The following is a 24,175-nucleotide window of genomic DNA, read 5'->3' as shown; positions in this document are numbered from 1 at the left end:
TGAGATTCATGATGAGAAAGCAATGATACGAAGTTGTAGACTGATTATTTAAATTGGCAGTTCTGACACAACGCACCCTACCAAGTCACGGAAGCTCATGAACTAGCTGGAAGATTAGTTGGATTATGATAACGATTGTTCACTTCCTATTAGTCGTTCAAAAACGGCCACTTTCAACCACAACCCTTTAAACACCAGAATCGTGCTGCACGACATCTTGAGCCGCGACGTAGCTCTTCCAGCTGGCGCAGGTGTCATTTAGTGTCTCGTAGTCGTAGATAATCTCCGGGGCTCGCTCCAGTAGCTGCACCGCAAAGCCCTCAGAAGTGTGCCAAGCGATATGGCAGTGCATGAGCCAAGCCTGCACATCTCAATTAGCCAACAGATTGGCCCAAGGGGAAAAAGGTCAGCACTTACACCTGGATTGTTGGTCTTGATTGCAATGACCAAGTAGCCACTGGCGGGCATCATCGCCACGTCACGCCGGGGGGCATTGACCAAAGTCAGGGCGTCGGTCTTTGTTGCGTCGAAATCACCATAGCCCGAAGCCAGAATCCAGAAGTCATGGCCGTGCAGGTGCATGGGATGGTCCTGGGCGAAGGGAGAGTGGACGACCAGGTACACCCACTGGTCCTGGTAGGGGAGATGGATGATGCGCTCCTTGGCTGCCCAGGTGTAGTTGTGGTTGGCCACATGCATCAGCGTAGGATAATCCCATTCGGTGTGGAAGGAGGTCTTGTTCATGGTCCACAGCAAGGCGTTCGAGGCGACCTCGATTGCGACCTCTTCACTTGTACTGTAGGCAAAATTGTCCGAGGCATTGATGGCTACGTAAGGGATGAGGTCAGAGGAGGACTCATCGGCACAGGAGTCAGTATAAGTCCAGGCCGAGGTCGTGGGGTCTGCCGTGGAAGAGTTGTCATAACGGATGATGCCCTTGATATTGTTCAAGGCATCCGTCTCGGAGCAGGCCTCCTGGGGGATTGCGCGCAGCCAAAAGTTCCCGCTGTTCAGTTGTTTAGCCGTAACAATGACATCGTAGCGCTGGCCCATGCCGATACTCAATTGTGTGGTGTTGTAGGGGTGAATGGGGACAAAATCCGCCGCAATCACTTCCATGGTGTGGTTATCAATCATGAAGCGGAAATGGTTGTCAGCTGCCGCGTTGACGAGACGAATGCGGTATCTGGTACCTGCATTAAAGGTTGTCTCGAAACGCGAACCGTTGTTGCCATAAGTGTTTGTCCCATTGATTAGGCCGTTGGGAGGAGTGGGCGGTCCACTTGTAGCGGATTCTAGGACCAGTTCATCCGCAGTTTTCTGACAAAATTAGGCCTGCCCTGCGTCTGCCTTATGCTGAAATTGGAAGGAGTAGGAGGTAAAGCGTACATGATACCAATCATTCAAGAAGATGTGGCCAAGGTCCACATCGTAGTTGGCCGTGGCAGGGCCATTGATCAGGATTCCACCAAACACACCATCCCACGCCTGAACGTAGAAGTGGGAGTGATACCAGCCCGTTCCATATTCCACAGCACGCCATTTGTAGGTATATGACTGCCCCGGAGCGATGGGGCACTGCGTGATACTCGGGACACCGTCCATCTGGTCTGTCCAGTTCTGTCGAATTCCGTGGAAGTGCAGACCCGATCCATTAGACTGCAGAGAGTTGGTGACATGGACGACTAGATAACCCAGGAGTCAGTCACTAAATACAAAGTAACAGGACGAGCAAATACTACTTACTAACTGTATCTCCCCAGTCTGCGATGATCGTGGGGCCGGGGAAGGAGCCATTGATCAATTGAGCAGGAAGTTCAACGCCATCTGGTGCGGCGGTGGTATTTTCAACATTGAACCAGTACTCGCGCGTGACCCCAGTATCAGGGACCTCCTCATAGTAGTTGGTCGAGATGTTATACCCGTCTCGCCAGCAGGCTCGGTTGCTCGGACTGTTGACGCATTCTTTGGCATTGGAGGTGGACGGGATGGAAGCGCCGAGGGCCTGTGGTATAGCAAGGGCCGACAGAAGAAAAGAGGCAGAAAACCACATTATACTAACATTAACGCGAATGTAACGCGTGAAAGAGATAGAAGCGAGCGACTCAATGAACCAGTAAAGAAGGAATGGGTAGAATAAAAGGGCACAACGAACGTAGAGGAAGAGATTAGAGCATCAAAGAATGACAAGTGCACAATAATGAGGACTGAATGATACTCTGCAGCAGTGGCATATCTGCTTCCAAATGGTCAAGTTTTATATGCTTCTTTGAGATGGCTGAGCATTGTCGGACAACGTCCAGGTACCTCTGCTCGGCCATGGTCCGTCTCTGTGGTAGAGTACCGGCAATGGTCTTTGGTACCAGGGCCGCCCATCCGCGCCCCCACCGACGATCCATGCAAGCTAAAGACACCATGGGGATAGTGAGAGTCTATCTTTGGTCATCAAGCTCCTACGCTTGAGTATTGGCGCGATCGGGGGTGCCATTAAGAAGGGCCCACCAGCGACACGCATGCCAGAAGCCCTGCTTGCGTTGCTCGTTGACCAACATTCAGGAAATTTCTAATCTTCCTGTCAGCATCAAAAAATCGAGTGATGATTGGATAGAGGTATGGAAAATGTGGGATCGGACGGAGCGTAACGGAAATATAAATAAGCGACCATATTGACGATGTTGGATTTATGCCTGCCAAACCGAGCGAGAAGGTAGGATAGAAATGTTAGATACTAGTATCTCAAGGGCCAGCGGGTGCGCTCGAGGCAATTAATCCTGCAGTACGTAAGAAGCCCCGGGAAGTTTAGCAACGGGAAGCACCCGAGGATCTCTCAGCTCCCACAAATATGGGGGCTATCATGGTGGCACAGGGTTGAGCAAGACGTTCAAATTTCAGATACACTGAGAGCCCTGAGAGCCCTGTACCGTGACGATCGAGAGTCGACCAAGCTCTGCTGGGTAGGTGCCGGGACAATCTCCAGCTAGTGTGCAGAGACTAGTGCCCTATGGGGCAAGGATGAACAGACCAGATGGGTCAAGATCGCAGACTACAGTGAACTATCCACAAAATCGCTGGTATCAGCCACAGGCTCGCGTGGTTCCGCAACGTCATCACACAACCGTCTCCACTGGCGTTGTGTTTGGTTCCACCCAAAAGATCTATTTTTTCTCCTCTTGGCACAAAGCTTTCCGTCCCCATCGCACTGGCAGTTCTACCGTCTTCCACCGGCTCTGCCGTGTCTGCCAACACAATGCCATACCTTTTCAGCCCTATTCTGGGGCCAGGCATGCGCGTCACCCACGCATCGAACAAGGTTTCGCTGGTGTTAGCATGGCCTGAGGACCACGTATACAGTCGAAGATTTTTGCCGGTTTCCCGCGGACTCACGCTCGGGAATTCCGTTTGAGTACCAGAACCCAGAGCATGCTAGGAATTATCAAGCTTGGCATTCAAGGGCTAGGGGTCCACCAAAGAAAAGAGCCTATAATTGGGAAGGTTTCCCTTATGGGATTGTATGATAACGACGTTTTTGTTTGTTGGCCGAAGAACGCAAAGCACATTCGATACATTCATATTCCTTTCTTCATAGCTTTACTTACCTCCCTTCCCAACACCGAGTCTACCACCAGCCCACGATGCAGTGGATGAGCTTTCTTTGCCCTCTGATCGCCTTGCAGGCTGGCCTCGGCACTGCTTGGGGCACCCATGTCAAGCGGGGATCGGAGACCAATGCCACTTTGTTGGCCTACGGACAGAACTCTTCCGCTTATCCCATCGCTTACGGGCTCAGTGATGGTATGGCTTCCGGAGTCATGTACCATCTAGCCGCTGCTGACCGACGATCTAGGCCTCCTGTACATCGCCCAAAATCCGGAGAACACAGCAGCAGACCTGACGCCCATGTATTGGGACCTGCCCTCCATAACGGACGACTGCTGGATCGTGAACGGCACGTTCATGAACGGGACTCGCGCGGGTTCCCTGTACATCCGACCGGAAAGCGACAACTGTCTCGGCGTGCTACCTTTTGCCCAGGCTAAAGGGGTGAATGGTGTTGTCACGGGCTTTGGCCTCTTTGCATCGCAGCTGGTCTACAACAATAATACCCAGCTGGAAGCACAATTCTGGGCGGCAAAGACGGACACTGAAGATGTCTACAAGCTGGTGTGGGTGGAAGACTCTGCCCAACTTGCGAGCGAAAGCTTTCCCGTGGTGGTGAAGGCGTCCGAGGACTCGACTTGAGGTAGATAAGCAACCTATGGTGGTGTGGCTTGGATTGTAGGGAGTGGTGCTCCGGGCATCATGTTGTTCATGGTCATTGCGTGATGGCACATCTGTCATTCGTTGAAATTCTATTACTATTCTTAACTATCATTAATCCTACATTTAACAGAAACTCGTTTATAATTAACATTCGAGCGAATTGAATGCTGAGAGTTGCAGCGCTTGACAAACAGAGCGGGAAACGGAAACGTACTTCAGCCACAAAGATCTAGTTCCAGGTAGGAAAAAAACCTCACCCATAGACGTTGTCGGAACTAGGCTTTCACCATGATAATTTTGTCACTCAATCAGTAGTGACATACATGTAGATCAGACTCTGGTTGAGGCTCAGAGACCCTTGGGCCGGTTTCGGTAGTGTTTCAGGTAGATATGGCAGACGGGAGGAGAGGAAGTCTTGTCTTTCCACCCTTTCTTATCATTGCTCCACAGTGTTAGTCACTAATCCTTGCTGACGCTATCTAACCATAGCTGGCGTAGTCGTATACACCCCAATCTGTCGTGACTACGACATTTATCCCCACTGTCCGTGCCGTGCATACTCTTCCACACCCCCTGGTCTAGCGATAGGAGACGGATTGCTCCAAGCTAGATCGGACGACAATGGAGTGATCTGGAATGGGGCATCCCGATGTTGAGCGTAGAGATGGCGTATGCTGTGCCGTCGTGTCATCCGTCCCAAGGTTGGCGAGCCCAACCTCGTCTTCAGCTACCTCGCAGGTAGAGGTTAGCGTCCTTACGCGTCCAGGCTGGCTAAGTCGTATGCCAGCCTGCCAGTGGGACCGGCCTCCATGACAAAGTGAAGGCTTCCGTGGAGACCCGGAGAAGGGGAATTGATTGCCTTTGCTTCCTTGACTGGACAGTATCCGAATGCGGGTGAGACGCGCCAGTGGTCCGAGATGAGGGAGACAGGCGCAAACAATAGCTACGGATGGTTCAATGCTGGACCAGATGAACAGCGGTCCCATCATCCAAGTAATATCATGAGCTTGGGTGAATCGATATAGAACATATATGCGCACGGCACTGGCTACGCAAACGCTGCAAGGTACGTTAGGGGTGCTCTAAACTGGGAGTATGGCACACTCACAAGCTACCCAACGCAAGAATTAGACAAACAGCAATCTTCTTCCGGCGGTTCATTTGGAGCTTTGCAATTTGTGGAAAGGGGATGATAAGGATTATAATGTCGTTGATCATGTTGATGATTCCGGTTGCGAGAAAGAATGTGTCAGTGTCAATGCACGTTCCCGACGCACCCTGGAACTGATTCCAGAAATAGGACAGCGGTTTGCAGCAGTTCCCCATGGCCACCCAGACAATAACAAGGTAAGAGAGCGCGAGCACAAATCCAAATAAAACGGAGATTCGGAGGGAGAGGGGCTGATGAACAGCTACGAAAATTCGGCGGTAGAAGAAGAGGATCGAGAGTTTATATGCTGAACATCCGGCAGCATACATAAAGGTGTATGTGAACAGAATCTGCCTGGTGAGCAACCACATATTATACCGAAGGTATCGCACAATCTTACTTTGAAAATAGTCGACACATCGGCCAGAGATGCTGCCCATACATGCTTCCCAGCGCCAAATGCGCCGCCTGGATTTTTGACGCGTGCTTAGAAGCCGACGTATCTGGGGGAATAGGAAGTATCTCGCGCTGTACCTGCTAGACTTAGCCCTGCTGTGGCTGCAACAAAAACCTGGTAAGTAGCGATGTCGATGTTAGCACTTGAAGACCAATTGCGGATTGACTCATCTTGTTCACGCACCAAGGACACCAGAATCAACCAGTCGTCCAGTCGAAAAGGATTCCGCACGGCCAGTCTCGCGATGAACCGGAGACCCACTGCAATTATGCCGAGGACCAGCAAAATAATGACGGCTGCATTATCTCGATGTACTTGGCTATTAGCTAGATCGATGTCGGCAGGAGGTTGACCGAAGACGGCCACTATACTTGGTTCCAAGTCCCTGATGTGCATGTCTGGGCTAATAAGACGAGCTGGGGCAATACGATGCCCTTTCTCAGCTTCTATATTGTGGCTAAGTCTATGCTGGGTGCAGCAAGGAAACATTAAAGGGGTTATCATTTTGCAATGGCCTAGAGCAGACGGCCATCGGTCGGGTCGGTCGGGAGACGCTATTTGCTCCTTTTTCCTAGCACCTACGAAGCTAGTAGAGGCTTCCTTTCAACTTAAGACTATAGTCAATGGATGGCACATTGGGATGAACGACGGTGTCGCTTTTAGCATGTTAGCTGTGCGTTAGTGCTGACAGCTGACAGGGATCGTTGAGACGATCACAATTCTTCCGCTGCTCCCCGTCGGATAAAACGGCGGTTAAGCAAAGAATCCAGGTTTTCGCCAGTGATAGATAACCCAAGCCAGTATCACGGCCAATCATATTCTCGACTGGATATCGCTTTCTCCTGTCAGTTGACGCATTGGGAAGCCTGGCCTGATGCCATCGCAACAGGATGCATGTTAGTGCCGTCGCTGCTTCTCCGGTCCATGAACCGTCTGCGGGGTTCTGCTCAAGAGAAAGGTATTAATTCGAGGAAGATGTGCCTGTACTCGGCTTTCATGTCGGAATTCTGACCCTCTTTTCCATACGACATACTTTTGGAGGCATCATTTCATGCGTTGCAATGGGTTCGATAGCTGAAGCGAGCGACATCCCGAGCCTCACGGCGTTAGAACGTATCGGACCCAAGGGCTATGTGCGGTACATCTTTCCCTTTCCACTTGGGGATGACTATGATCTCGAGCAGGTGGTCGAGATTCTCCGGGTGAGCTATGCGGCCACCACTCGCCGGCTACCGGTTATGGCGTGCGAGGCGGTGCCAGACCATCGCACAACACAACGAGGTGTCCTTCGCCTCCAACGCCTCCTCGAGGGATACATCGAGCCGATAGTGACCCGAGATCTGCGTGCGCCTGGCAAATTTCCGACCACATACGCAAAGCTTCAGGCCAGGGCGTTCCCGGTGGCTTTCTTTGATGCCGACGTGCTATGCCGCCGCTCTGTATGGCCCACTCCGGGAGAGCGATTGCCAGTATCTCTCTTACAGGCCAACTTCATCCCCGGTGGCCTGCTATTGAACTGGTGCGTGTTGCATGTGGTTGGTGACGGCACGACATACCAGGTGTGGATGAAGGTTTGGGCGGAAGAGTGTCGTCGTGCTCAGGGCATGGCCATTCTTGAACCCATCGAGCTCCCAGAAGCGACTTTAAGAGATCGCGAATGCGCAATGCGTGCATCTGGCCGTAATCCCGGCTCACTGAGCAGTCATCCGCAGTACACGTTGCTTCCATCTGCGCCGGCCGGAGCACCCCCCAAGATGCTGGCCAAGAATCATCGCACTCAAGTCTTCTATTTCTCCCCTGCAGCACTGACGGCACTGAAGGAGGCAGCGTCTCCCGCCCATGCGACCATGACCTCAGACCAAACTTGGATTTCCACCAATGATGCCCTATCGGCACTGCTCTGGAGGACGGTAATGGCTGTGCAGTGGCCCCTGGATACTCTCCAGGGTGATCCCGTATCTGTTTTCAATCTCGCGATCGACGGGCGCCTACGGACCGATCCGCCTGTGCACCCGGAGACTCTGGGATGCTTTCTGGAGTATCTGGGGGTCTCCCTCCCGATTCGCACCATTTTGGGCTCCGCTAGCCTTGCAGATCTAGCCATCTTGATCCGTAAAGAAGTACTCCGCGCCGACCGGCAGTTCACGGATGACTTGGTCGCACTCGTAGAGCAGTTGGAGGATGTTGACTGCCTGGTGCCCACGGCATTCCTGGATGTCCCTGGGTTCAACTGCGTACAGACCTCCTGGATCAACTTCCAGTTATATGGACTGGAATGGGGTCCCCTGATGGGCCACCATATCGGCGCGGTGCGAGCCCCTCACATTGGTGTCATCAACGGTCTGCAACTCGTGTTGCCGGCGCCACCAGAGGGGGGGATGGAGGTGTTGGTAGGAGTGGAAGAGAGCTGCTTGGAACGCCTGCTGCAGGACCCACTGTGGATGAAGTATGCTGTGGCACGATAGGTAAGAGGTGGATTATGCGGGTTAGATGTCACAAGCAGCCATCCGTCGTCGCCTCGAGGCATTGTGTATATAATAACTCTACTATTGAACGCGTGTTACTCAGCATAGCAGTAGTATCCCGAAATATGGATCACTGTTGCATACCATCTTACAGCAAATACCGGCTCTTTCATTTGCCTAAGCCACGGCATTATTATCACTGGAATGCTGACCGCAAAGCCGTCGCCGATCATTCACCAACATTCCAGCAAGTGACGTTAAATTCCACTAGCACAAACATCCATATTCCGTTTACGGGAGCTTCACAGGCGCCACAGCAATGAGTGACAGTTACTTTATACACTAGGGCCCCTCCGCCCTTGTAGAGACAGCAGTCGCCAGATATTTGAGCTGTCTCTTCGAATCCCCACTGACTTTGCAGGCTTCATGGAGAATTCATACAACATCCAACATGCGCATCGTGCTCAAAGCTAGCTTGGGGGCAGTACTAATTGCCTCCGCCCACGCGCTGGGACAAAGGCCTCTGGGGTCCTCATTTGGTGTTCCTGGTACCAATGCAACGTTCGACTACATCGTGGTAGGAGGTGGAACCGCGGGTTTGACACTGGCCACGCGACTAGCCGAGCAGCAGAACGGCTCGGTGGCTGTCATAGAAGCAGGAGGTTTCTACGAGATTGACAATGGTAATCTAAGCCAGGTCCCTGCCAGTGCCGGAGAATACAGTGGTCCATCTCCATCTGACTGGCAACCTTTGATTGACTGGGGATATGTCACTACCCCGCAAGAGGTACGTAGTTCAAGGCAATCGGCAGAATAAGATATACCAAGCGCTAACGGATTTGTTGGCAACAGGGACTTTACGATGCACAGGTACACTACCCACAGGGTAAGTGCCTGGGAGGCGGTTCCGCCCGCAATAGAATGGTATTCCACAGGGGCACAAAAGGGGCGTATCAGAAATGGGCGGATGCGGTGAACGATGACAGCTTCACTTTCGACAACCTGCTGCCCTTCTTTGAAAAAAGCTTACACTTCACCCCGCCGGATCAATCCCTGCGTTTAGCCAACACCACCCCTTGGTATGATGCTAGCGTGCTGGGCACTGGCGCGGGTCCACTGTCTGTGACCTACTCCCACTACGCCCAGGCCTTTACTTCGTGGGCTCTTCAGGGAGTGAAGAGTGTGGGATTGTCAATGATTCCCGGATTCCAGAGTGGCTCGCTACTGGGCTCGGGGTATACTCTGCTAACCATTAACGCTTCCACGATGCTGCGGGAGTCATCCGAGACAGCGTTCTTGAGGAGTGCCCTGAGTCGCCCCAACTACCAGGTCTATCAGTCTACCCGGGCTACGCGGATCCTCTTCGATGGTGGTCAACGGGCAACAGCCGTGATGGTGGAGACCGGGGGATTTACCTACCAGTTGAACGCGACCAAAGAGATCATTCTCTCCGCAGGGGCCTTTGGCTCACCACAATTACTGATGGTATCTGGTGTTGGGCCTGCTGAGGTTCTCAGCCCACTGGGTATTCCTGTAGTGGCTGACCGGGCAGGCGTCGGCCAAAATCTCCAGGACCAAGTCTTGTCGTTTGTGGCGCGCCCTGTTAATGTGGTTACAGAGTCTGCGATGAATTCCCCGGACACACAGGCCGAGGCAGCACAGCAATTTGACGAGATGGCAGCTGGACCCTATACCAGCCCCGGAATTGAGGCCCTGGCGTGGGAAAAAATCCCCCATGATCTGCGGGTGCAGTTGTCCAACGATACCCGAGAGTTCCTTGACCAGTATCCGTCGGACTGGCCCGAGATTGAGTATGTTCTGATGGCAGGGTATAGAGGGGGGAGGGAAGATGGAATACAGGAGCCTGATGATGATTTGAACTACGCCTCCATTGTGTTTGGCCTTGCAATATCGCAGTCCCGTGGCAACGTGACAATCACCTCCAGGGATGTTGCCGTCCCGCCTCTAATCAACCCAAACTGGCTCACTGCATCGGCAGACATTGAGATTATGGTAGCAGGCCTCAAGCGGGCGCGGCAGTTCTGGCAAACAAGTGGCCTCAATCCGGTGGTAATTGGCCCGGAAGCGTTTCCGGGAGATTCAGTTGAGACCGACTCGGAGATTGAAGTCACTGTCAGGCGCAATGCCAATTCCATCTCGCATGCCTCGTGCACGTGTGCTATGGGAACTGCTGACGATCCAATGGCCGTGGTGGATACCCAGGGCCGCGTGTTTGGAGTGCAGGGGCTGCGGGTAGTCGACGCTTCAATTTTCCCTCTTCTGCCTCCGGGTCACCCGCAGGCTACAATTTGTAAGCTACAATCCGCAACCTCCTTTACTAATTATATCTGGCTTACCATGGACAGATGCCTTGGCCGAGAAATTAGCCTGCGATATCACCAGACAGTGTGCCGAGTAGATTGCGTAAAGCCTTTCATAATCCAATACCAACGGAGTTGTTTGAAGTATAAGAGCTAGCTGTTCATTCATCAGACGGTACAACGCTCCAGTAGCATATTGAGGATGCGTTGTCACGATGTTCGGTGGGTGTTAGGCGGGCCGCAATAGTATGCGCAAGTGCCTGTCTTAAGATCGGAGACAGTATCCTGCTATGCATAGGCCAACCGTGCAGGATCCGCTCGTAGTGGAAGCTTACAAGTCGCAGTTCTTCACTTCCGGCCACATTGCCGCAGCCTAAAGATTGAGCCCAGTCAGTAAAAATGTTCCATTCTTGTGAGCATGGTTGAATGTGGCCCACTATTAGTCAATATAATACTTATCGCTTTTGTTAAGTTACGAAGAGCTAAATATATATACATGATCTATGGCAAGGAGCTCGACAGAAGTGAGTGCTGCTCTTTACACATCCCGTTCACACCTTACATAACCGGCCATTCTGATCCGGCAGCCCATCCAAGCTGTGCACCTTCCAGTCCTCACTACCTACTCCAGTCGGTGCGTGAAACAGTCCTGTAGGATCATACTTTTGCTTCAGGGCATACAGGCGATCATAGTAGGAGCCATAGAATGCCTGCTGGAAGTGTGGCTCCATGACATCCGCCTCGGACATGTAGGCGCCCGCCTCCGGGCAAGTGCGCCGCCACTCTCCCAGGATATCGTAGGTGAAGTGTTCCATCTCCTCAAGGATCTCGGCATTGGTGGCATTGCTTGACCAACTGGTCGACGTGATGGCGTGCATCAGGGTCTTGCGGAAGGCTGGGTTGGCCGAGCTTGGGGAAACTCCATCGAGCAAGTCGGCTTTCAGGTTAAAGGCCAGCAAGGAGTAACCGGCCGACACGGTGGAGCGGAGAGCAGCCACAGTCTGGTTGAATCGGGCCGGATCCTCGAAGTTGGCGCGTGGAAAAAGTCGGGATCCGGTCATCATGGTCACCGAACCGACGGTCTCTAGCGGGAAGCCCGCGTTCCAGGCGTCATAGAAGGTGTCGTAGTAGGTCGTGTTTGGCTGGAAGGAGATGCCCAAGTGATGCAACTCTTCAAACCATGGCTGCATCAGAGAGTTGAACTCGGCTACGGTGTGATTAACCGCAAAGTAGGGGTTCATAAGGAACTCAAACGCGTCAGTTCCCGTCGAGATGACCCAGAAGTAGGCGTATGTTCCAGCATCGGCGTTAACCGGAAAGCGTTTCATGTACGCGCTCACACCCGCCCAGAAGGCATCAGCCGAGACATTGGTGCTAGTAGTGAACGAGAAGGTTGAGACAGTGACAGGCACTTTGGGATAGACACGAGAGATGATGGAGGTGACAATGCCGTATGTACCTAGTCCTCCGCGTCAATGATACGGTCAACAGAGTCCGCAAGGGGCTTTTTAACTTACCTCCACCTCCACCACGAAGGGCCCAGAAGAGATCAGGATCTGATTGCTCGGTAACGGTGACAAATCGGCCATTAGCAAGGACTACCTCCAGTGCCAGCACTTGATCTGCAGCCAATCCGTACACACTCGACATAGGCGAATGGCCTCCTCCAAGCACGTAGCCGCCGGCCACGCCCACAGTCTTGCCTTCGCCGCCTACTGCAGTAAACCCAAGCTCGTTGGCTTTCTCATAAATTTCGAACGCCTGAACGCCAGCACCCATCTTCACTGCCGGACCGCTATAGTTGCCAAGCCGATAGTCCTCGTAATAGGCGATATCTTTGAGGTGATGGGTCCAGATGCCGAGGGCTCCGGCGCCAGTGGACTTGCCATTGAAGTCATGACCGGTATTTTTGGCGACTAAGCGTAGGCCAGTATTACGGGCAAAGTTCACGGACAGCTGGATTTGCGCTACCGTGCTTACGTTAACGGCGTAGCTGCTGTAGCCCCCCAACGTGCAAGATTCGGATGTCAGGTCGGGTGGCAAGCAACTGCGGCCCTCGAACAGCGGCCACATCACCGACGCGGGGTCTGCTGCACTATACAGCTTTGTCAATACAAAGTGCTCTGCTGAAAACAAACCAGGAGTGTGTGTCACAGGGTGAACTCACTGGAGGTAGGAGATGGTCCAGTCGTCCGACACATAGTCGCACTCAGTTTTATTGTACTCGGGCCAAGATGGATAACAAGATGCGGCTAATGGGACTGTCTTGATGAGCGTGCCGCCCAGCAGCTGGTCAAATAGTGACCATGTCGAGTCGGATGGCCAGGCTGCATCACTGGGGAAGACTTTGCACTCGCCTGATGAGAGGGCCTGTGTGGAGGTATTCCGGCCGAACTCGAAGACGGCGGTAGAATTTCCCAGCGCAGACTGCAGCTGAGCTAGCACGCCATCTGTAAGTTGATGAGTTTCACTGTCGAAGAAGGATGCATTGGCCACATAGTTGGCTGTTGGGACTGTTGTGGCCGCGACAGGGACCGTCCTCGAGGCCGCACTGGCCTGAGAGGCAGCACCGAGTGCGAGTGCCACCAGAAACGAAGTTGAAGGAGCCATTGATCAAGACACCCAAGAACAGCAGCTTAAAACACCGCCTAGCGAGCAGTATTTATGCCAGTGCGACCGATAGCCCCGTCACGATGGTTTATCTCGCTAGATCGTAACCGACCTGGGCTAAGTATCATTAGTGCATCCGGCGACCAGTGGCGTGGTGACCCCCAACCCGCATTAGATTAAGCTATCCTCCACCGGCCGCGCGATGTTGTGGAGCAGTTGGAGCAGCCGGTCAGCTTGGTTTTAAGAAAGGCGAAGCTGGATGCTCTGAGTTGGCAGATTTAGTACGTATACTAAGTCTAAGACACAATCCCACAATCTCAAGAAACCCGTGCCTCCGCTTCCTGCTATGAGAGGATTTGGCCGGGCCCCGACTGGGTCTCCTAGGAAGAGCCGGCGCAGCCCGGAAATAACACTGCCTTAGATGGGACGCACAACAGCTGGACTTGATCCACTAATCATCCAGTCTGAGTCTATGGGGGAGATAAAAACAATTGCCTTCTGGAAAACATGTTTGGAAATTTGCATCTTTCTTCCTTGATATCCATCCATCGCTCACTCCTGGGTGATGGACGGGAGTCCGCGATCCGCAAAACGAGGTGATCGCAAATTTATCCGTGCCTGAATACCCCGTATTTAACTAGTTAAGGATTAATATACCGGTTAGTCAGACGACTATCGTTCCTGCATGAGGTCTAAGTACCGACTTTTCATGCAACAGGGAAGAAGGGGGTTTGTTGCGGCCGGGGGCGGTAAATCTCCGGGGGAGGAAAGTTGCCCTGGTAAAGTCGAAGAAATGAATACGGATGGATGGGCTCGGCTACAAGATGCACAAATTCTTTGTTTCTATTCACCTAAGAATGAAATGTACCCGGAAGTCCGGCTATTTCTGTTGATACCCCTGTCATCTTTGCCGTGTCTCATCTCCGACCTGCCAACCTACCACATTGAGGGCAGTAACGGCCGTCATTTTCGCCGGAAAACCGACGGACACCCCCGCCGCAAGTGCACGCCTCTCTGGACTCTAATATGCAATGGTCTGGCGTGCGATGCTTTTCTGGGTATAGGGTCGGACATCCCACAGGTGGATCTTGTCGGACAAAAATTTCCGCTTATTATTAACTCCAGTCTAACCGTCAACAGATGGCTACCGAGCACTAGAATATCGGGCTAGATACTATTCGAGCTTTGACTGGTGGACATCCACCACCATCTCTCACAATGCAAATGTAGTTTTATGCCTAATTTAGTCTACATTATCCAAACCTTGCAGTAGCGTCGTTTCATACAGAGGCTTCTACAAAGCATCTATTCGCTCGCTCCATGGACTTATTCCCGGTTCGCATAGATGCCTTGGGTTCGGCAGATAACCTTAAGCAGGGCAATATCTAGCTAATAATATTCCCCTCGATGTCGACGGATCGCCTTTATCGTCTGTCTCTATGCCCAAGATGGTGGACGATGGTCACCAGAAGACTGCCTTGGGCGTGGTTGTGGCCTTCCCTGTACTCGGGGGAATCGCAGTGCTGCTACGAATCTGGAGTCGCTACTTGACACGGTCGCGCTTGGGAGCAGGTGGGAAACACCCTTATTCAGTGGCCCATTTTGACTAACCACGAGAAGATGATATCCTTATTGTGGTTGGATATGTATAGTTCCCTTTCTCGAATCCATGTTACATGGTGCTGACTTTGACAGATTCTTGCCATCGGGCAATCAATCACCTCCTGGTATTGTAGGTAACCTTTAAACCACGATGCGTTCTATGCTTCTTGTTAACCAAGACAGATATCAAGACGAACTATGTGGGAATTCATATCTGGGACATCCCAAAGAACTATGACCTCAAGCTAGGACTCATTGTAGGGGTCCACTGTCCCCGCCTTGTACCGCTGACCTTGACTGACTGGACCAGTGGAACTTTGCGAACCAACTAGTCTACAATCCTAGCCTCACAATGGTGAAGCTGTCCATCCTCGTGTTTCTGCGTCGCCTCGAATCCCAATCGCGGCTGGTGAACCTTCTTATATGGTCCACCATGTTCATTACGGTCGCATTATTCATCGCGGTCCTTTTTGTGGATATCTTCCAGTGCAGTCCGGTCGCCTACGTCTATGACTTTTCCATCTCAAACGGATCCTGCATCAATCAGGGGGCGTTTTACGTGGCGACGGCGGCAACTTACCTCTTCACCGACGTGCTTGTTCTGTCGATTCCTATCATAATTACCTGGGGTTTACAAATGCCACTAAGAAGGAAGGTTGCTGTCTGCGTGGTGCTCTGCATGGGCGCAGTGTAAGTGCCGATGATCTCCCAGGGGAATGGAGACCAGATGGCTAATCAAGTACAGAGCAACCGGGGTGGGAGTCTGGCGGATAGTTCTCCTCGCCCAGGGCTTCTTTCCAACTCACCCGGTGTACGATGCCACCTATTCCATTGGCTTCTGTAGCTCGGCAGTAGAGGTCCATGTCGCCGTTCTGGCTGCATGTGCCCCTTGCCTCAAGGCCATTGCCAGTACATACTTGCCTCGTCTGCTAGGCACATCACGTCGAGCCACCTACCCTTCAACCGGTCGCCAGTACATTCCCAATTCCACCGCATCGTACTCTCGTCGATCTCACGTTAAGATTTCGGCTCCTCGTGGCGATACCTCGGTCGCATTCGAGATGGTAACCACCCAGCCACCAATGCTGGGTGTTGAAGAAGCCGCAGCCAAGAGAGAGATGCGAAAATACCATCCCTATGCGGAAGCAGATGATACCAGCCTCAGTAGTGAGGACGGCGCACCGCCGAGAGGCATTGTAAAGACTACGGCGATCTCGGTCCGATACACGGCGGACTCCAACTCGGAAAATGGCGGGCAAGGGATCAGAGAAGGAAGCGTAGAGCGCTTGGTTTAGACAGAAATTCCCGTAATAATTGTAGCCGGTTGAGTGCTTGAACTTGAGGTTGCTACGATCGTCTTCCCAGCTTATAAGATAGATTACTCTCTATACCTGTCGCATTGCTGTCTGCCTTGTCACAAACTTGTCTATTGATGCGTCGCCATCATCGGCTCGTAATAACCACCAGCGATCCAGGTGTCTCTCGATACAAAGATTGAAGGCATAAATTACCGCCGGCCGGGGAGCAGTACTGTCAGCTAAAAAGTTATCATAGCGTTCGCCGTTTCCAGTACTTCTTGAGCTCTAGCAAGGATTTCTTGTCTATTTTGGAGCCACATTCTCGTGGTAGTAGCGGTGAGCGGAATCCATAATGGCCTTGACCCGGGAAGCTGGCACTTTCTCCCTCCTATCGTACGAATAAAGACCATTCACCTCTTGCTCGATATCACACCTTTATGAAGGTTAGCCATCTATAAATGATGAACCCAGCTGTTGATATTTTTGACGGTCGCAAATCACCAATAATGAGCGAGACAGTAAGAAAGGAAGCTTACAATTGAGTATAGACCAATCCACACGAATGCCCTCCTTTCACCACTGCCATAACTAGCTTTTCCAGGCGACTCAGTAGATCTTCTGGATCACTGGCGGTGGTGTATCCCCAGTCCCGGTCCCCTGCCGCGGTTCCCTTTGCGGGGATGATATTGACTCCGCCAAATTCAGAACAGATGACGGGGGCCCCGGAGGCATGGTGTGCACCAGGGTCCGAAGGAGTAGATGGCGTAGCCGGGATCGGGGGCACAAACATGTGGCGGTTGGATTTCTTGCCCAGGATGCCATTTTGGAAGTCCGCACAAGTCTCTTTTAGCGCAGGAAAGTCGGAGTAGTCGTGGTAAGTCGTCAGGTCGGTTGCGACATGTTCCCAGCCGCAATTGTCGTTGATCGGCCGAGTTGGATCCAGCGTTCTGAACTTATGAGCGATGCACCATATTTAAGAATAAAATGAACTATAACTTACTTGGTGAGGGAGTAAACTGAGCGGATATGGTTGCGCTGGTCAATGTTGTCCTTCAGGGAGGGATAGCCCCAGCTCTCGTTGAACGGGGTCCATGCCACTATGCACGGGTGATTGATATCCCTGCGCACGGCCTCCACCCACTCGCTGTTGAAGCGCGAGATATATTCGTCGCTAAACTCGTAGGCATTGGCTATCTCACCCCAAACCAGGAACCCGAGCCGATCGGCCCAGAAGTGAAACACAGGGTCTTCGACCTTCTGGTGCTTGCGGCAGCCATTGATGCCCATGTTCTTCGCCATTTCAATATCTGCTCGGAGAGCATCTTGTGACGGTGGAGTCAGGCCTGTCTCCGGCCAATACCCTTGGTCCAGCACGAGGGTCTGAAAGCACGGCTTTCCATTCAGTCGGAAGGTGCCATCGCCATGAGTCCAAGAAACGCTTCGCATGCCCGTCGTCGTCTCGACTGTATCCACTTGATTGCCCGAGGCGTCGTAGAGGCGTAGGGTTAGGTCATAGAGGATTGGATGCTCCGGCGCCCAGAGGGCTACACTACCTCGCCAACATCCATCGATGTTGAACGGACTCTGTTGCTTCAAAGGCTCGACTTGTGGAACACGCATGTCTATGTCAAGGTCCACCCAGTCCTTGTCACGCGGCAATTCTTTTCTGCCACGAGTGACTAGATTTCCTGCAAGACTAGCTTCAATCACAACGCTACATCCGGCGGCCACAGGGCGGCCTAGGACTGTGAGTCGTGCACGTAAAAAGCCCCCTTCAATGTCATCCGACCGTAGAACTGTCCCGTCACTGCTGCTTCCCAGCCGCGTCCGGGGCACACTCTCCAACCAGACGGACAGCCATATGCCACTGGTAGGGGTATAGAAGATCTCTTGTGGAACAGGTCCCCAGTACTGCTTCCCTCGCAGCTGACCGAGGTCGGTTGCGGAGTCTCGGACGCGAATCGTGAGGCGCCGGGCGTCCGAACCTCCTCGGCCACCAAATGCGTCCGACACATCTATCTCAAATGGCACATGGCCTCCTCGGTGAGCACCGACCAACTTTCCATCAACCCATACAGTGCAGTCGTAGTCCACCGCCCCGAAGCGAAGGATCAGTCGGTTCCCCTTCGCCTGTTCATCTGTGGTGCGGATGTCCGGGACCATTCGTTCATACCAAAGCACTTCATGAACCTCGTAGAGCCCAATACCGGATGCCGGAGTTTGGAAAGCATAAGGTACATTGATCTGGCGCTTAGATTGTGCGGCCTCCTTGGCCGGGAGACCCTGTTGTTGCCACCGTTGGTTCAGTCCTGTGTCAGCATCGTCGAAGATGAAGTCCCAGGAACCGTCGAGGGAAAGCCAATTGAGGGCTGGGCGGTAGAAGTCAGGGCGAGGATATGCCGACATCATTCAATCGGTAAATAATGCTCGTGAAGGACTCGATTGTTGTGTTTGGGATGGAGGATCAATGATGAGAAGTGCGAAGGGCAACTGGTGAGGGGAAGAGGGATCGACAGCCAACCCCGCCCTACCATGACGTGGTCCCATCGACCAGTGAAGAAAGGCCGTCTGCTAATGTTGTGGAACTACTTCAGGGGGCTTTACAACATGTCCTGACGACTCCACACTGAGAGCGATTATGTCTGCCTGCCTATCTTCACGGAAACCCCCCCAAAGGAAGGACGTATGGCTTCGCCCCCACCGTCCGTGTAACTCGGCCAATTAAGCCAGTTGGTCATATCGTCTTAGCGGATAAAAGTACATATTGTCAACCCAGATTCAAGTAGGATCTATCACACAACGCTGCTATTCCTAGATTCCCATCCGGCATCCAGATTAAAAGTCTGTTGGATCAGAATGTCATTTGTACGCCTCCCAGTGTCACGGCTCGCTCTGGGTGAACAGGAATCAGGGTGGGCGACGCCTGCCCCGTCCCCTTGGATGGTGGTGGTCGTGTTCACGACATTCCCCGGGCGAAATAAGGTCACGGGAGCTGATGGGTAGGAAGAGACAGAAACAAAGTCGGCCTTGGGAGCTGTGGGCCCCGGCCCCGACGAGCTGCGTGAGCTCAACCGCGTCATTCCAGGTTTGGTGAAGAAAGTCCGAACATGCTTGAGCAACGGATGTAGAGTGGCCAGACTACCTGCAAAAACTGCCAGGCCAACCTCGACATTAGACCAAATAGCCACCTCATAAGTGGCATCTATGTTCAATTAGCATCAAATCTTCGCGCAAAGAAGACGGGCGTTAGAATATGGGAATGGGGGAGTAAGATGCAATAGCAGGGAGATCTTACAAAGGAAGTCCTGGTCGGCAAATGTGGGCACATAAGGAATGCGAACAATGACGGCACAGCAGGCACTGTCAACAGCTCGGTTAGTGAAACTGGAATGATACAAGACAGATATATCAGGCTACCCACATGCAACCGATGCTGCTGATACCGATCGCAGCCACTTTTCTCCGCCACGGCATATTCAAATTCCGAATAATGAAGTATGGAACAATCCCGACCGCTAGATCACAGCATGCAGCAACTGCGCTGTATGCCCAGGTCAGGGCAATAACTAACTCGGTCTTCACACACGTCCCTTCCACAGTGGGATCAAAGGCGACCCTGGTCCAGAAATAAGAGATAGGACGACATTGCAGCAAGAGGGAAAACATGAGCACAAGTCCCATGAGGACGGTGCAAGTCATGATGATGTAGAGAAATGCGAGGTGCGGCCGCTTGATGGTGATACGAGTGAGAAAGATACATATTGAACATTTGCAAAAAATGGAACAGAAGCAGTATGCGATCTCGCAGAGCCACCAGTACTGAACAGATTGTCAGTTGACAGGAACTGTGAGCCGAGAAAGACGATTGAACACACCTTCATTGCAGTAACTCGGTGGCTTGCAGTTAAGTCAGCGAAATGCTTTCCCGTGCCGTATAGACTGCCTCCGATCATGACGCCACAGAACATGGCATAGACGGCCTATGAAGATGTCAGCCTTGTCTATCTCATCCGCTGTCGCAAGGTCGCCACATACCATGGCTAGGACCATGAGGCCATCATCCCATCCAAAGGCCTTTACCAGCCTTAAACGGACATAACAACGGAGCAGGACCGTGATCGAAGTCACAGCCAGAAATACTGCGGGGACGGCGCGGACGGCGGCATTGCGGTTGACCGTCATGGACGGCGAGTTTTGGGCTGCCTTGGACGGTCACTGTTCAACCCGATGTCAATCCATGCACATGGTAGTTGACTATCATTAACCATCTAGTTTGCTGCAGGGGCTTGAGGTCATAAAAGATTGCCAACAGCAGGGCGGTAGTGAAAATCGATATCTCGCCCCTAGATTATCCCAAGATCGTGTAACCATGGGTTCGCGTCTCCTGGAGCATTGCAGAATCTCGGACTGGCCAACAGACCCTCTCATTGGCTGGGACATCCTATACCAGCATTGCCTTCCATGGATACGCAGAGTTCGATGATTCATCATTGAACCATGACAGTCCTTTGACAATGCGAGGTGACACTACACTCGGCGCCAACGAAAAGGAGACGATATGTCTGTATATGTAAGTACACCATACTTATTTAAGGGCTTCCATCTGATCGAGGTACACTACTAGTTACGACACTATCGATATCGATGAAGATGACCTGATAGCCGTAGAACCCGAGTGCAACCTGCGTCCCATGTTCACCATTGGGGGTTGTTCCATGGAATCATGGGAGATGAACAATGGGTCTATGGCGTCACGGTCGGTGCACGGACGTGGTACGTGATTGCCACTCGGGAATTGCCGCCGGGGAAACAAGATCCGGCCTTTTTACTTGGTTGGTGCAATTTCCCGATCGTTCAATTCTTCGCCCGCAATGGGAATCCTCAATGCATCTCGACGCCATGTTGTCAACACTACACACACAGTCACACCGATCGTGACCTATCAGAGGAAGGCCAAGAGAAGGTTAAGCGGGCTGTTAATCAGGAGAAGTTTGGCCATGTGCTACGTTAGCCAAGCCATAACAGCCACACTCCATTTCGACTCTACCATGTATTAAGTCGCCACAATTGGTACTTCTTGACTTCGTAAGCCTATCCTCATCTATGAAGGCTGCCAGCATAACGTGGCCGAGGGCCTCTGATAACATTTCGCTTTGCTCCTTGACTAATCCCGCAGACCCTCAACATTCTCCGTCAACTCTTCACATATAATCAACCATGCCCAATCCGACCGGCAAATTCCAACCCATAGCATGGACTGCTCGTTTCCCGCGCAAAGAGGTTTTATCACACACAGTGAAGAGTGTAGAGGAATACGCACCACACTACACAGGGCTAGCTAAATATATGTCCAGAGTATCCAGGAACATACCTCCCCACCACACCGGCCTACAAATCGCAGCTAATTCCCGAGGGAACATTGAGGCAGTCATCACTGACTTTGCCGCCGGTCACACTCACGCCGGTCCAGGTCCAGTCCGAACAGCTGCCATCACCACAGGCAATATATACTTCTGTGCAATCATCATCTTCACACGTTCCGATGATGTTCTCGAGCACAAAATCTGTGATCGGCACTCCCGTAGTAGGAGTCTTGGAGGTGTCATCGTAGTTCTGCTCAATGATAATGCCGTAATCAGTAGCGTCTGAAAAGGCGATCTCATGGTAAGTGACTTCGCTGACGGAGCCAGTGTCGCCGTAGATGGTCTTGATACGGATCGCTAAAGCCCACGTTAGAGAATGCCAGAAGAGTCTCTCAAGTTGTTTGCCTTACCTTGCTGGGATTTGAGAACATTGACATCATAGAATGTAACATTTTTGACAGTGTTATCATCTCGACCACCAACTGAGCCAATGGACAGGCCATGACCCCCGGAACACACACTAGCACTGAAATAAATATTCTACGGGATGGTCAGCAACACGTCTCCCCGCTCGGTCACAGTACCAGGATGAGCATACCTCTCCCGAATTGATGGCAACGCAGTCATCTTGGTTGTAAATTTCAGCACCGGTGATCGTGATATAGGTACTTTCTCCAATGTCAAAGCCATCCGTATTAGCAGCGAGGTCGTCGGTGTCACCGTCAGTGTTATCCACAGTGATATCGGTCATGGTGAGATCAGTGGAGCCATCGATACTGAACACTTGGACAGGAGAGTTCTCAACGTAGATGCTCTTAATGGTGGAAGAGGTCAAGTCATGGGCGTAGAAAAACTTGGGCTTTGTTTTACCGCCATTACCACCCTCTCCGTCCCACCAGCGGCTGCCATCACCATTGAGCACCGCGCCGCTCTCCCCTTCGACAGTAATATCCGTTCCAGAGACACTCACGAGAGGCCCTGTCCATTCCTCATAGCCGAAAGTGGTTTCTCCTTGGAAGATTACCTAGTACATCTGTCAGCCGGAGCCCTTGACGGGCTTGGGTAGAAGAACAGGGTATAGCTAAGACGAGAACGTACGTGGGTTCCATCATTAAGGTCCGTGAGGTCAAGGGTGGTGCCAGATGGGACGGCCACGTCGGACAGGTAAATGGTGGAGCAAGAAGTTTTCGACTTGCTGGCCTTGGATGCACCTTCGGAGCCCGAGAAGGTGCAAGTTGTCGCTCGCTTTTCAATCAAATTGGCGTCAGGCGCTTCCGTAACCATGGGATGAGCGGGTTCGGCAGGTGCCGCATGCACAGCAACAGCTGCCAGCAGGCTACCGATTAAGATAAGTTGACGGACCATTGTTATATCGGGCGAAGAACGAACAGAATAAGAGATTGCTAATCAAGAAAAAGTGATGACAAGAGATACCCAGAGAGGTTCCTAGAGACATGATGATATTGGGCCCTTTATATTCTTACGGGGAGCTATCTTTACTGGGTGTCAGGGGTAAGCATGAAGGGCGTTGACGAAGCGAGGCCGCTATGGACGTTTTGGTGGCGGGTCTATGTCCGTAGTGGAAAGGCCGGGCTTGATCCTGGCGTCGGAAACCGACCACAAATTCAGCCGAGCATACACGAAGAGATTCCCACCATTGACAGTGCTTGTTAGGTGTACACAAGTTATCTGGGTGGCTGCAGCCATGGGCCTTTTGAGGGTAATCATTGGTGGAGATAAACGTTGCACCGTGCGCAGGAACAGCCAGTGCAACGGATAATACCCAGCGGGAACCTAAATGCTTGTTCAAGAGTTGTGGAACCATTTTTGTTACTACTAATGCATAGTTTCTCTTCATCAACAATGGTATATGTAAGCGTTGCGGTCGATGGATTCCCATAGCACTACCCAGGGTTGATACATTATATTATCCACCAAAGAAAGCCATATTTGTGAAAGATCCCAATCTTGACACCATCATTTGAAATGAAATAAGTGGGCTAGGCCAGGGGCAACGTTTCAGCCATAGCAAATTCGGGTGCTAGCGGACGTCTGTTAGGGGGCTCGTAACGGGGGAGGGCACTAATCAAGTCGTCCGGTACTAATGACCATGTTTAGTGGACACAGGCCTTGTCGGACTACATTACCCGTGCAGGTCTAGCGCAGCTAATGCTGCAAAAATAACTTCTGCAGAACCTCGCTTGTCTCGATAGCGGGGTGCCAAACCTTTTAGTGGCTAGCCAATAAGTTGGTTCAATCAAGCAGGTTCATCCGTCAATGGAATTCCTTCCCGAAAGACCGAGGAGGGTAGTGATTATAATGAAGTTCAATAAGGGCAACGTTGCGGCACCTCTCCCATTGTTGATACCTGAAATTGCTATCCATGTCTTTTAATGCGTAGTTTTTCATTCATACATTCATTTATCTATTCTTTTTTTCCCGGTTGATGTTCAATGTATGTCGGGTAACACAGTATAAAATATCTATCTGATGGTTCGATAATGACTCGGGGTTTCTAGACTTTCACTTGCCCGCCAGGTTACGGTCATATTACACGATTCTAGGCACTGAATATCTTGGAGACCTTGAATTAGTAGTAAGCCAGAAAAAGTATAATCTTTCCGTAGTATCTGAACCACAGAGTAATGA

The 24,175-nt window shown here is 51.9% G+C and overlaps 10 protein-coding genes across 10 annotated transcripts; 4 read left to right on the top strand and 6 right to left on the bottom strand.

The window, feature by feature from the left end:
- Positions 1 to 187: 187 nt before the first annotated feature.
- Positions 188 to 2,053, bottom strand: AtWU_03371 (multicopper oxidase; the record flags this gene model as incomplete). Its single annotated transcript, XM_035498483.1, has 4 exons — positions 188 to 361; positions 418 to 1,320; positions 1,390 to 1,685; positions 1,747 to 2,053. The coding sequence occupies 4 exons, from the start codon at positions 2,051 to 2,053 to the stop codon at positions 188 to 190; spliced, it is 1,680 nt and encodes a 559-aa protein (XP_035354376.1).
- Positions 2,054 to 3,632: 1,579 nt separating this feature from the next.
- On the top strand, positions 3,633 to 4,239 carry AtWU_03370 (differential expressed Arsa-48; the record flags this gene model as incomplete). The annotated part of the gene is made up of 2 exons (XM_035498482.1): positions 3,633 to 3,792; positions 3,845 to 4,239. 2 exons carry the CDS (start codon positions 3,633 to 3,635, stop codon positions 4,237 to 4,239), a joined length of 555 nt encoding a protein of 184 aa, XP_035354375.1.
- A 599-nt stretch (positions 4,240 to 4,838) lies between these two features.
- Positions 4,839 to 6,263, bottom strand: AtWU_03369 (aminotransferase class I and II family protein; the record flags this gene model as incomplete). Its single annotated transcript, XM_035498481.1, has 5 exons — positions 4,839 to 5,319; positions 5,369 to 5,760; positions 5,811 to 5,878; positions 5,945 to 5,981; positions 6,051 to 6,263. The coding sequence occupies 5 exons, from the start codon at positions 6,261 to 6,263 to the stop codon at positions 4,839 to 4,841; spliced, it is 1,191 nt and encodes a 396-aa protein (XP_035354374.1).
- Positions 6,264 to 6,928: 665 nt separating this feature from the next.
- Positions 6,929 to 8,332, top strand: AtWU_03368 (alanine--tRNA ligase; the record flags this gene model as incomplete). The annotated part of the gene is made up of 1 exon (XM_035498480.1): positions 6,929 to 8,332. The coding sequence occupies one exon, from the start codon at positions 6,929 to 6,931 to the stop codon at positions 8,330 to 8,332; it is 1,404 nt and encodes a 467-aa protein (XP_035354373.1).
- A 451-nt stretch (positions 8,333 to 8,783) lies between these two features.
- Positions 8,784 to 10,751, top strand: AtWU_03367 (GMC family oxidoreductase; the record flags this gene model as incomplete). The annotated part of the gene is made up of 3 exons (XM_035498479.1): positions 8,784 to 9,119; positions 9,185 to 10,643; positions 10,699 to 10,751. The coding sequence occupies 3 exons, from the start codon at positions 8,784 to 8,786 to the stop codon at positions 10,749 to 10,751; spliced, it is 1,848 nt and encodes a 615-aa protein (XP_035354372.1).
- Positions 10,752 to 11,204: 453 nt separating this feature from the next.
- AtWU_03366 (FAD-dependent oxidoreductase) lies at positions 11,205 to 13,263 on the bottom strand (the record flags this gene model as incomplete). The annotated part of the gene is made up of 3 exons (XM_035498478.1): positions 11,205 to 12,112; positions 12,171 to 12,748; positions 12,821 to 13,263. 3 exons carry the CDS (start codon positions 13,261 to 13,263, stop codon positions 11,205 to 11,207), a joined length of 1,929 nt encoding a protein of 642 aa, XP_035354371.1.
- Positions 13,264 to 14,711: 1,448 nt separating this feature from the next.
- On the top strand, positions 14,712 to 16,160 carry AtWU_03365 (Hsp70 family protein; the record flags this gene model as incomplete). Its single annotated transcript, XM_035498477.1, has 6 exons — positions 14,712 to 14,835; positions 14,884 to 14,909; positions 14,959 to 14,995; positions 15,049 to 15,122; positions 15,176 to 15,555; positions 15,611 to 16,160. 6 exons carry the CDS (start codon positions 14,712 to 14,714, stop codon positions 16,158 to 16,160), a joined length of 1,191 nt encoding a protein of 396 aa, XP_035354370.1.
- Positions 16,161 to 16,466: 306 nt separating this feature from the next.
- Positions 16,467 to 18,569, bottom strand: AtWU_03364 (glycoside hydrolase family 2 protein; the record flags this gene model as incomplete). Its single annotated transcript, XM_035498476.1, has 3 exons — positions 16,467 to 16,596; positions 16,700 to 17,110; positions 17,164 to 18,569. The coding sequence occupies 3 exons, from the start codon at positions 18,567 to 18,569 to the stop codon at positions 16,467 to 16,469; spliced, it is 1,947 nt and encodes a 648-aa protein (XP_035354369.1).
- Positions 18,570 to 18,955: 386 nt separating this feature from the next.
- Positions 18,956 to 20,345, bottom strand: AtWU_03363 (uncharacterized protein; the record flags this gene model as incomplete). Its single annotated transcript, XM_035498475.1, has 5 exons — positions 18,956 to 19,365; positions 19,459 to 19,523; positions 19,585 to 19,982; positions 20,039 to 20,143; positions 20,199 to 20,345. 5 exons carry the CDS (start codon positions 20,343 to 20,345, stop codon positions 18,956 to 18,958), a joined length of 1,125 nt encoding a protein of 374 aa, XP_035354368.1.
- A 1,206-nt stretch (positions 20,346 to 21,551) lies between these two features.
- Positions 21,552 to 22,891, bottom strand: AtWU_03362 (glycoside hydrolase family 28 protein; the record flags this gene model as incomplete). The annotated part of the gene is made up of 4 exons (XM_035498474.1): positions 21,552 to 21,883; positions 21,937 to 22,066; positions 22,125 to 22,550; positions 22,625 to 22,891. 4 exons carry the CDS (start codon positions 22,889 to 22,891, stop codon positions 21,552 to 21,554), a joined length of 1,155 nt encoding a protein of 384 aa, XP_035354367.1.
- Between the last annotated feature and the right edge of the window lie 1,284 nt (positions 22,892 to 24,175).

Source organism: Aspergillus tubingensis (assembly GCF_013340325.1).
Source record: "Aspergillus tubingensis WU-2223L DNA, scaffold_5, whole genome shotgun sequence".
NCBI lineage: Eukaryota > Fungi > Ascomycota > Eurotiomycetes > Eurotiales > Aspergillaceae > Aspergillus > Aspergillus tubingensis.
This window is presented reverse-complemented; position numbering and strand designations above follow the sequence as displayed.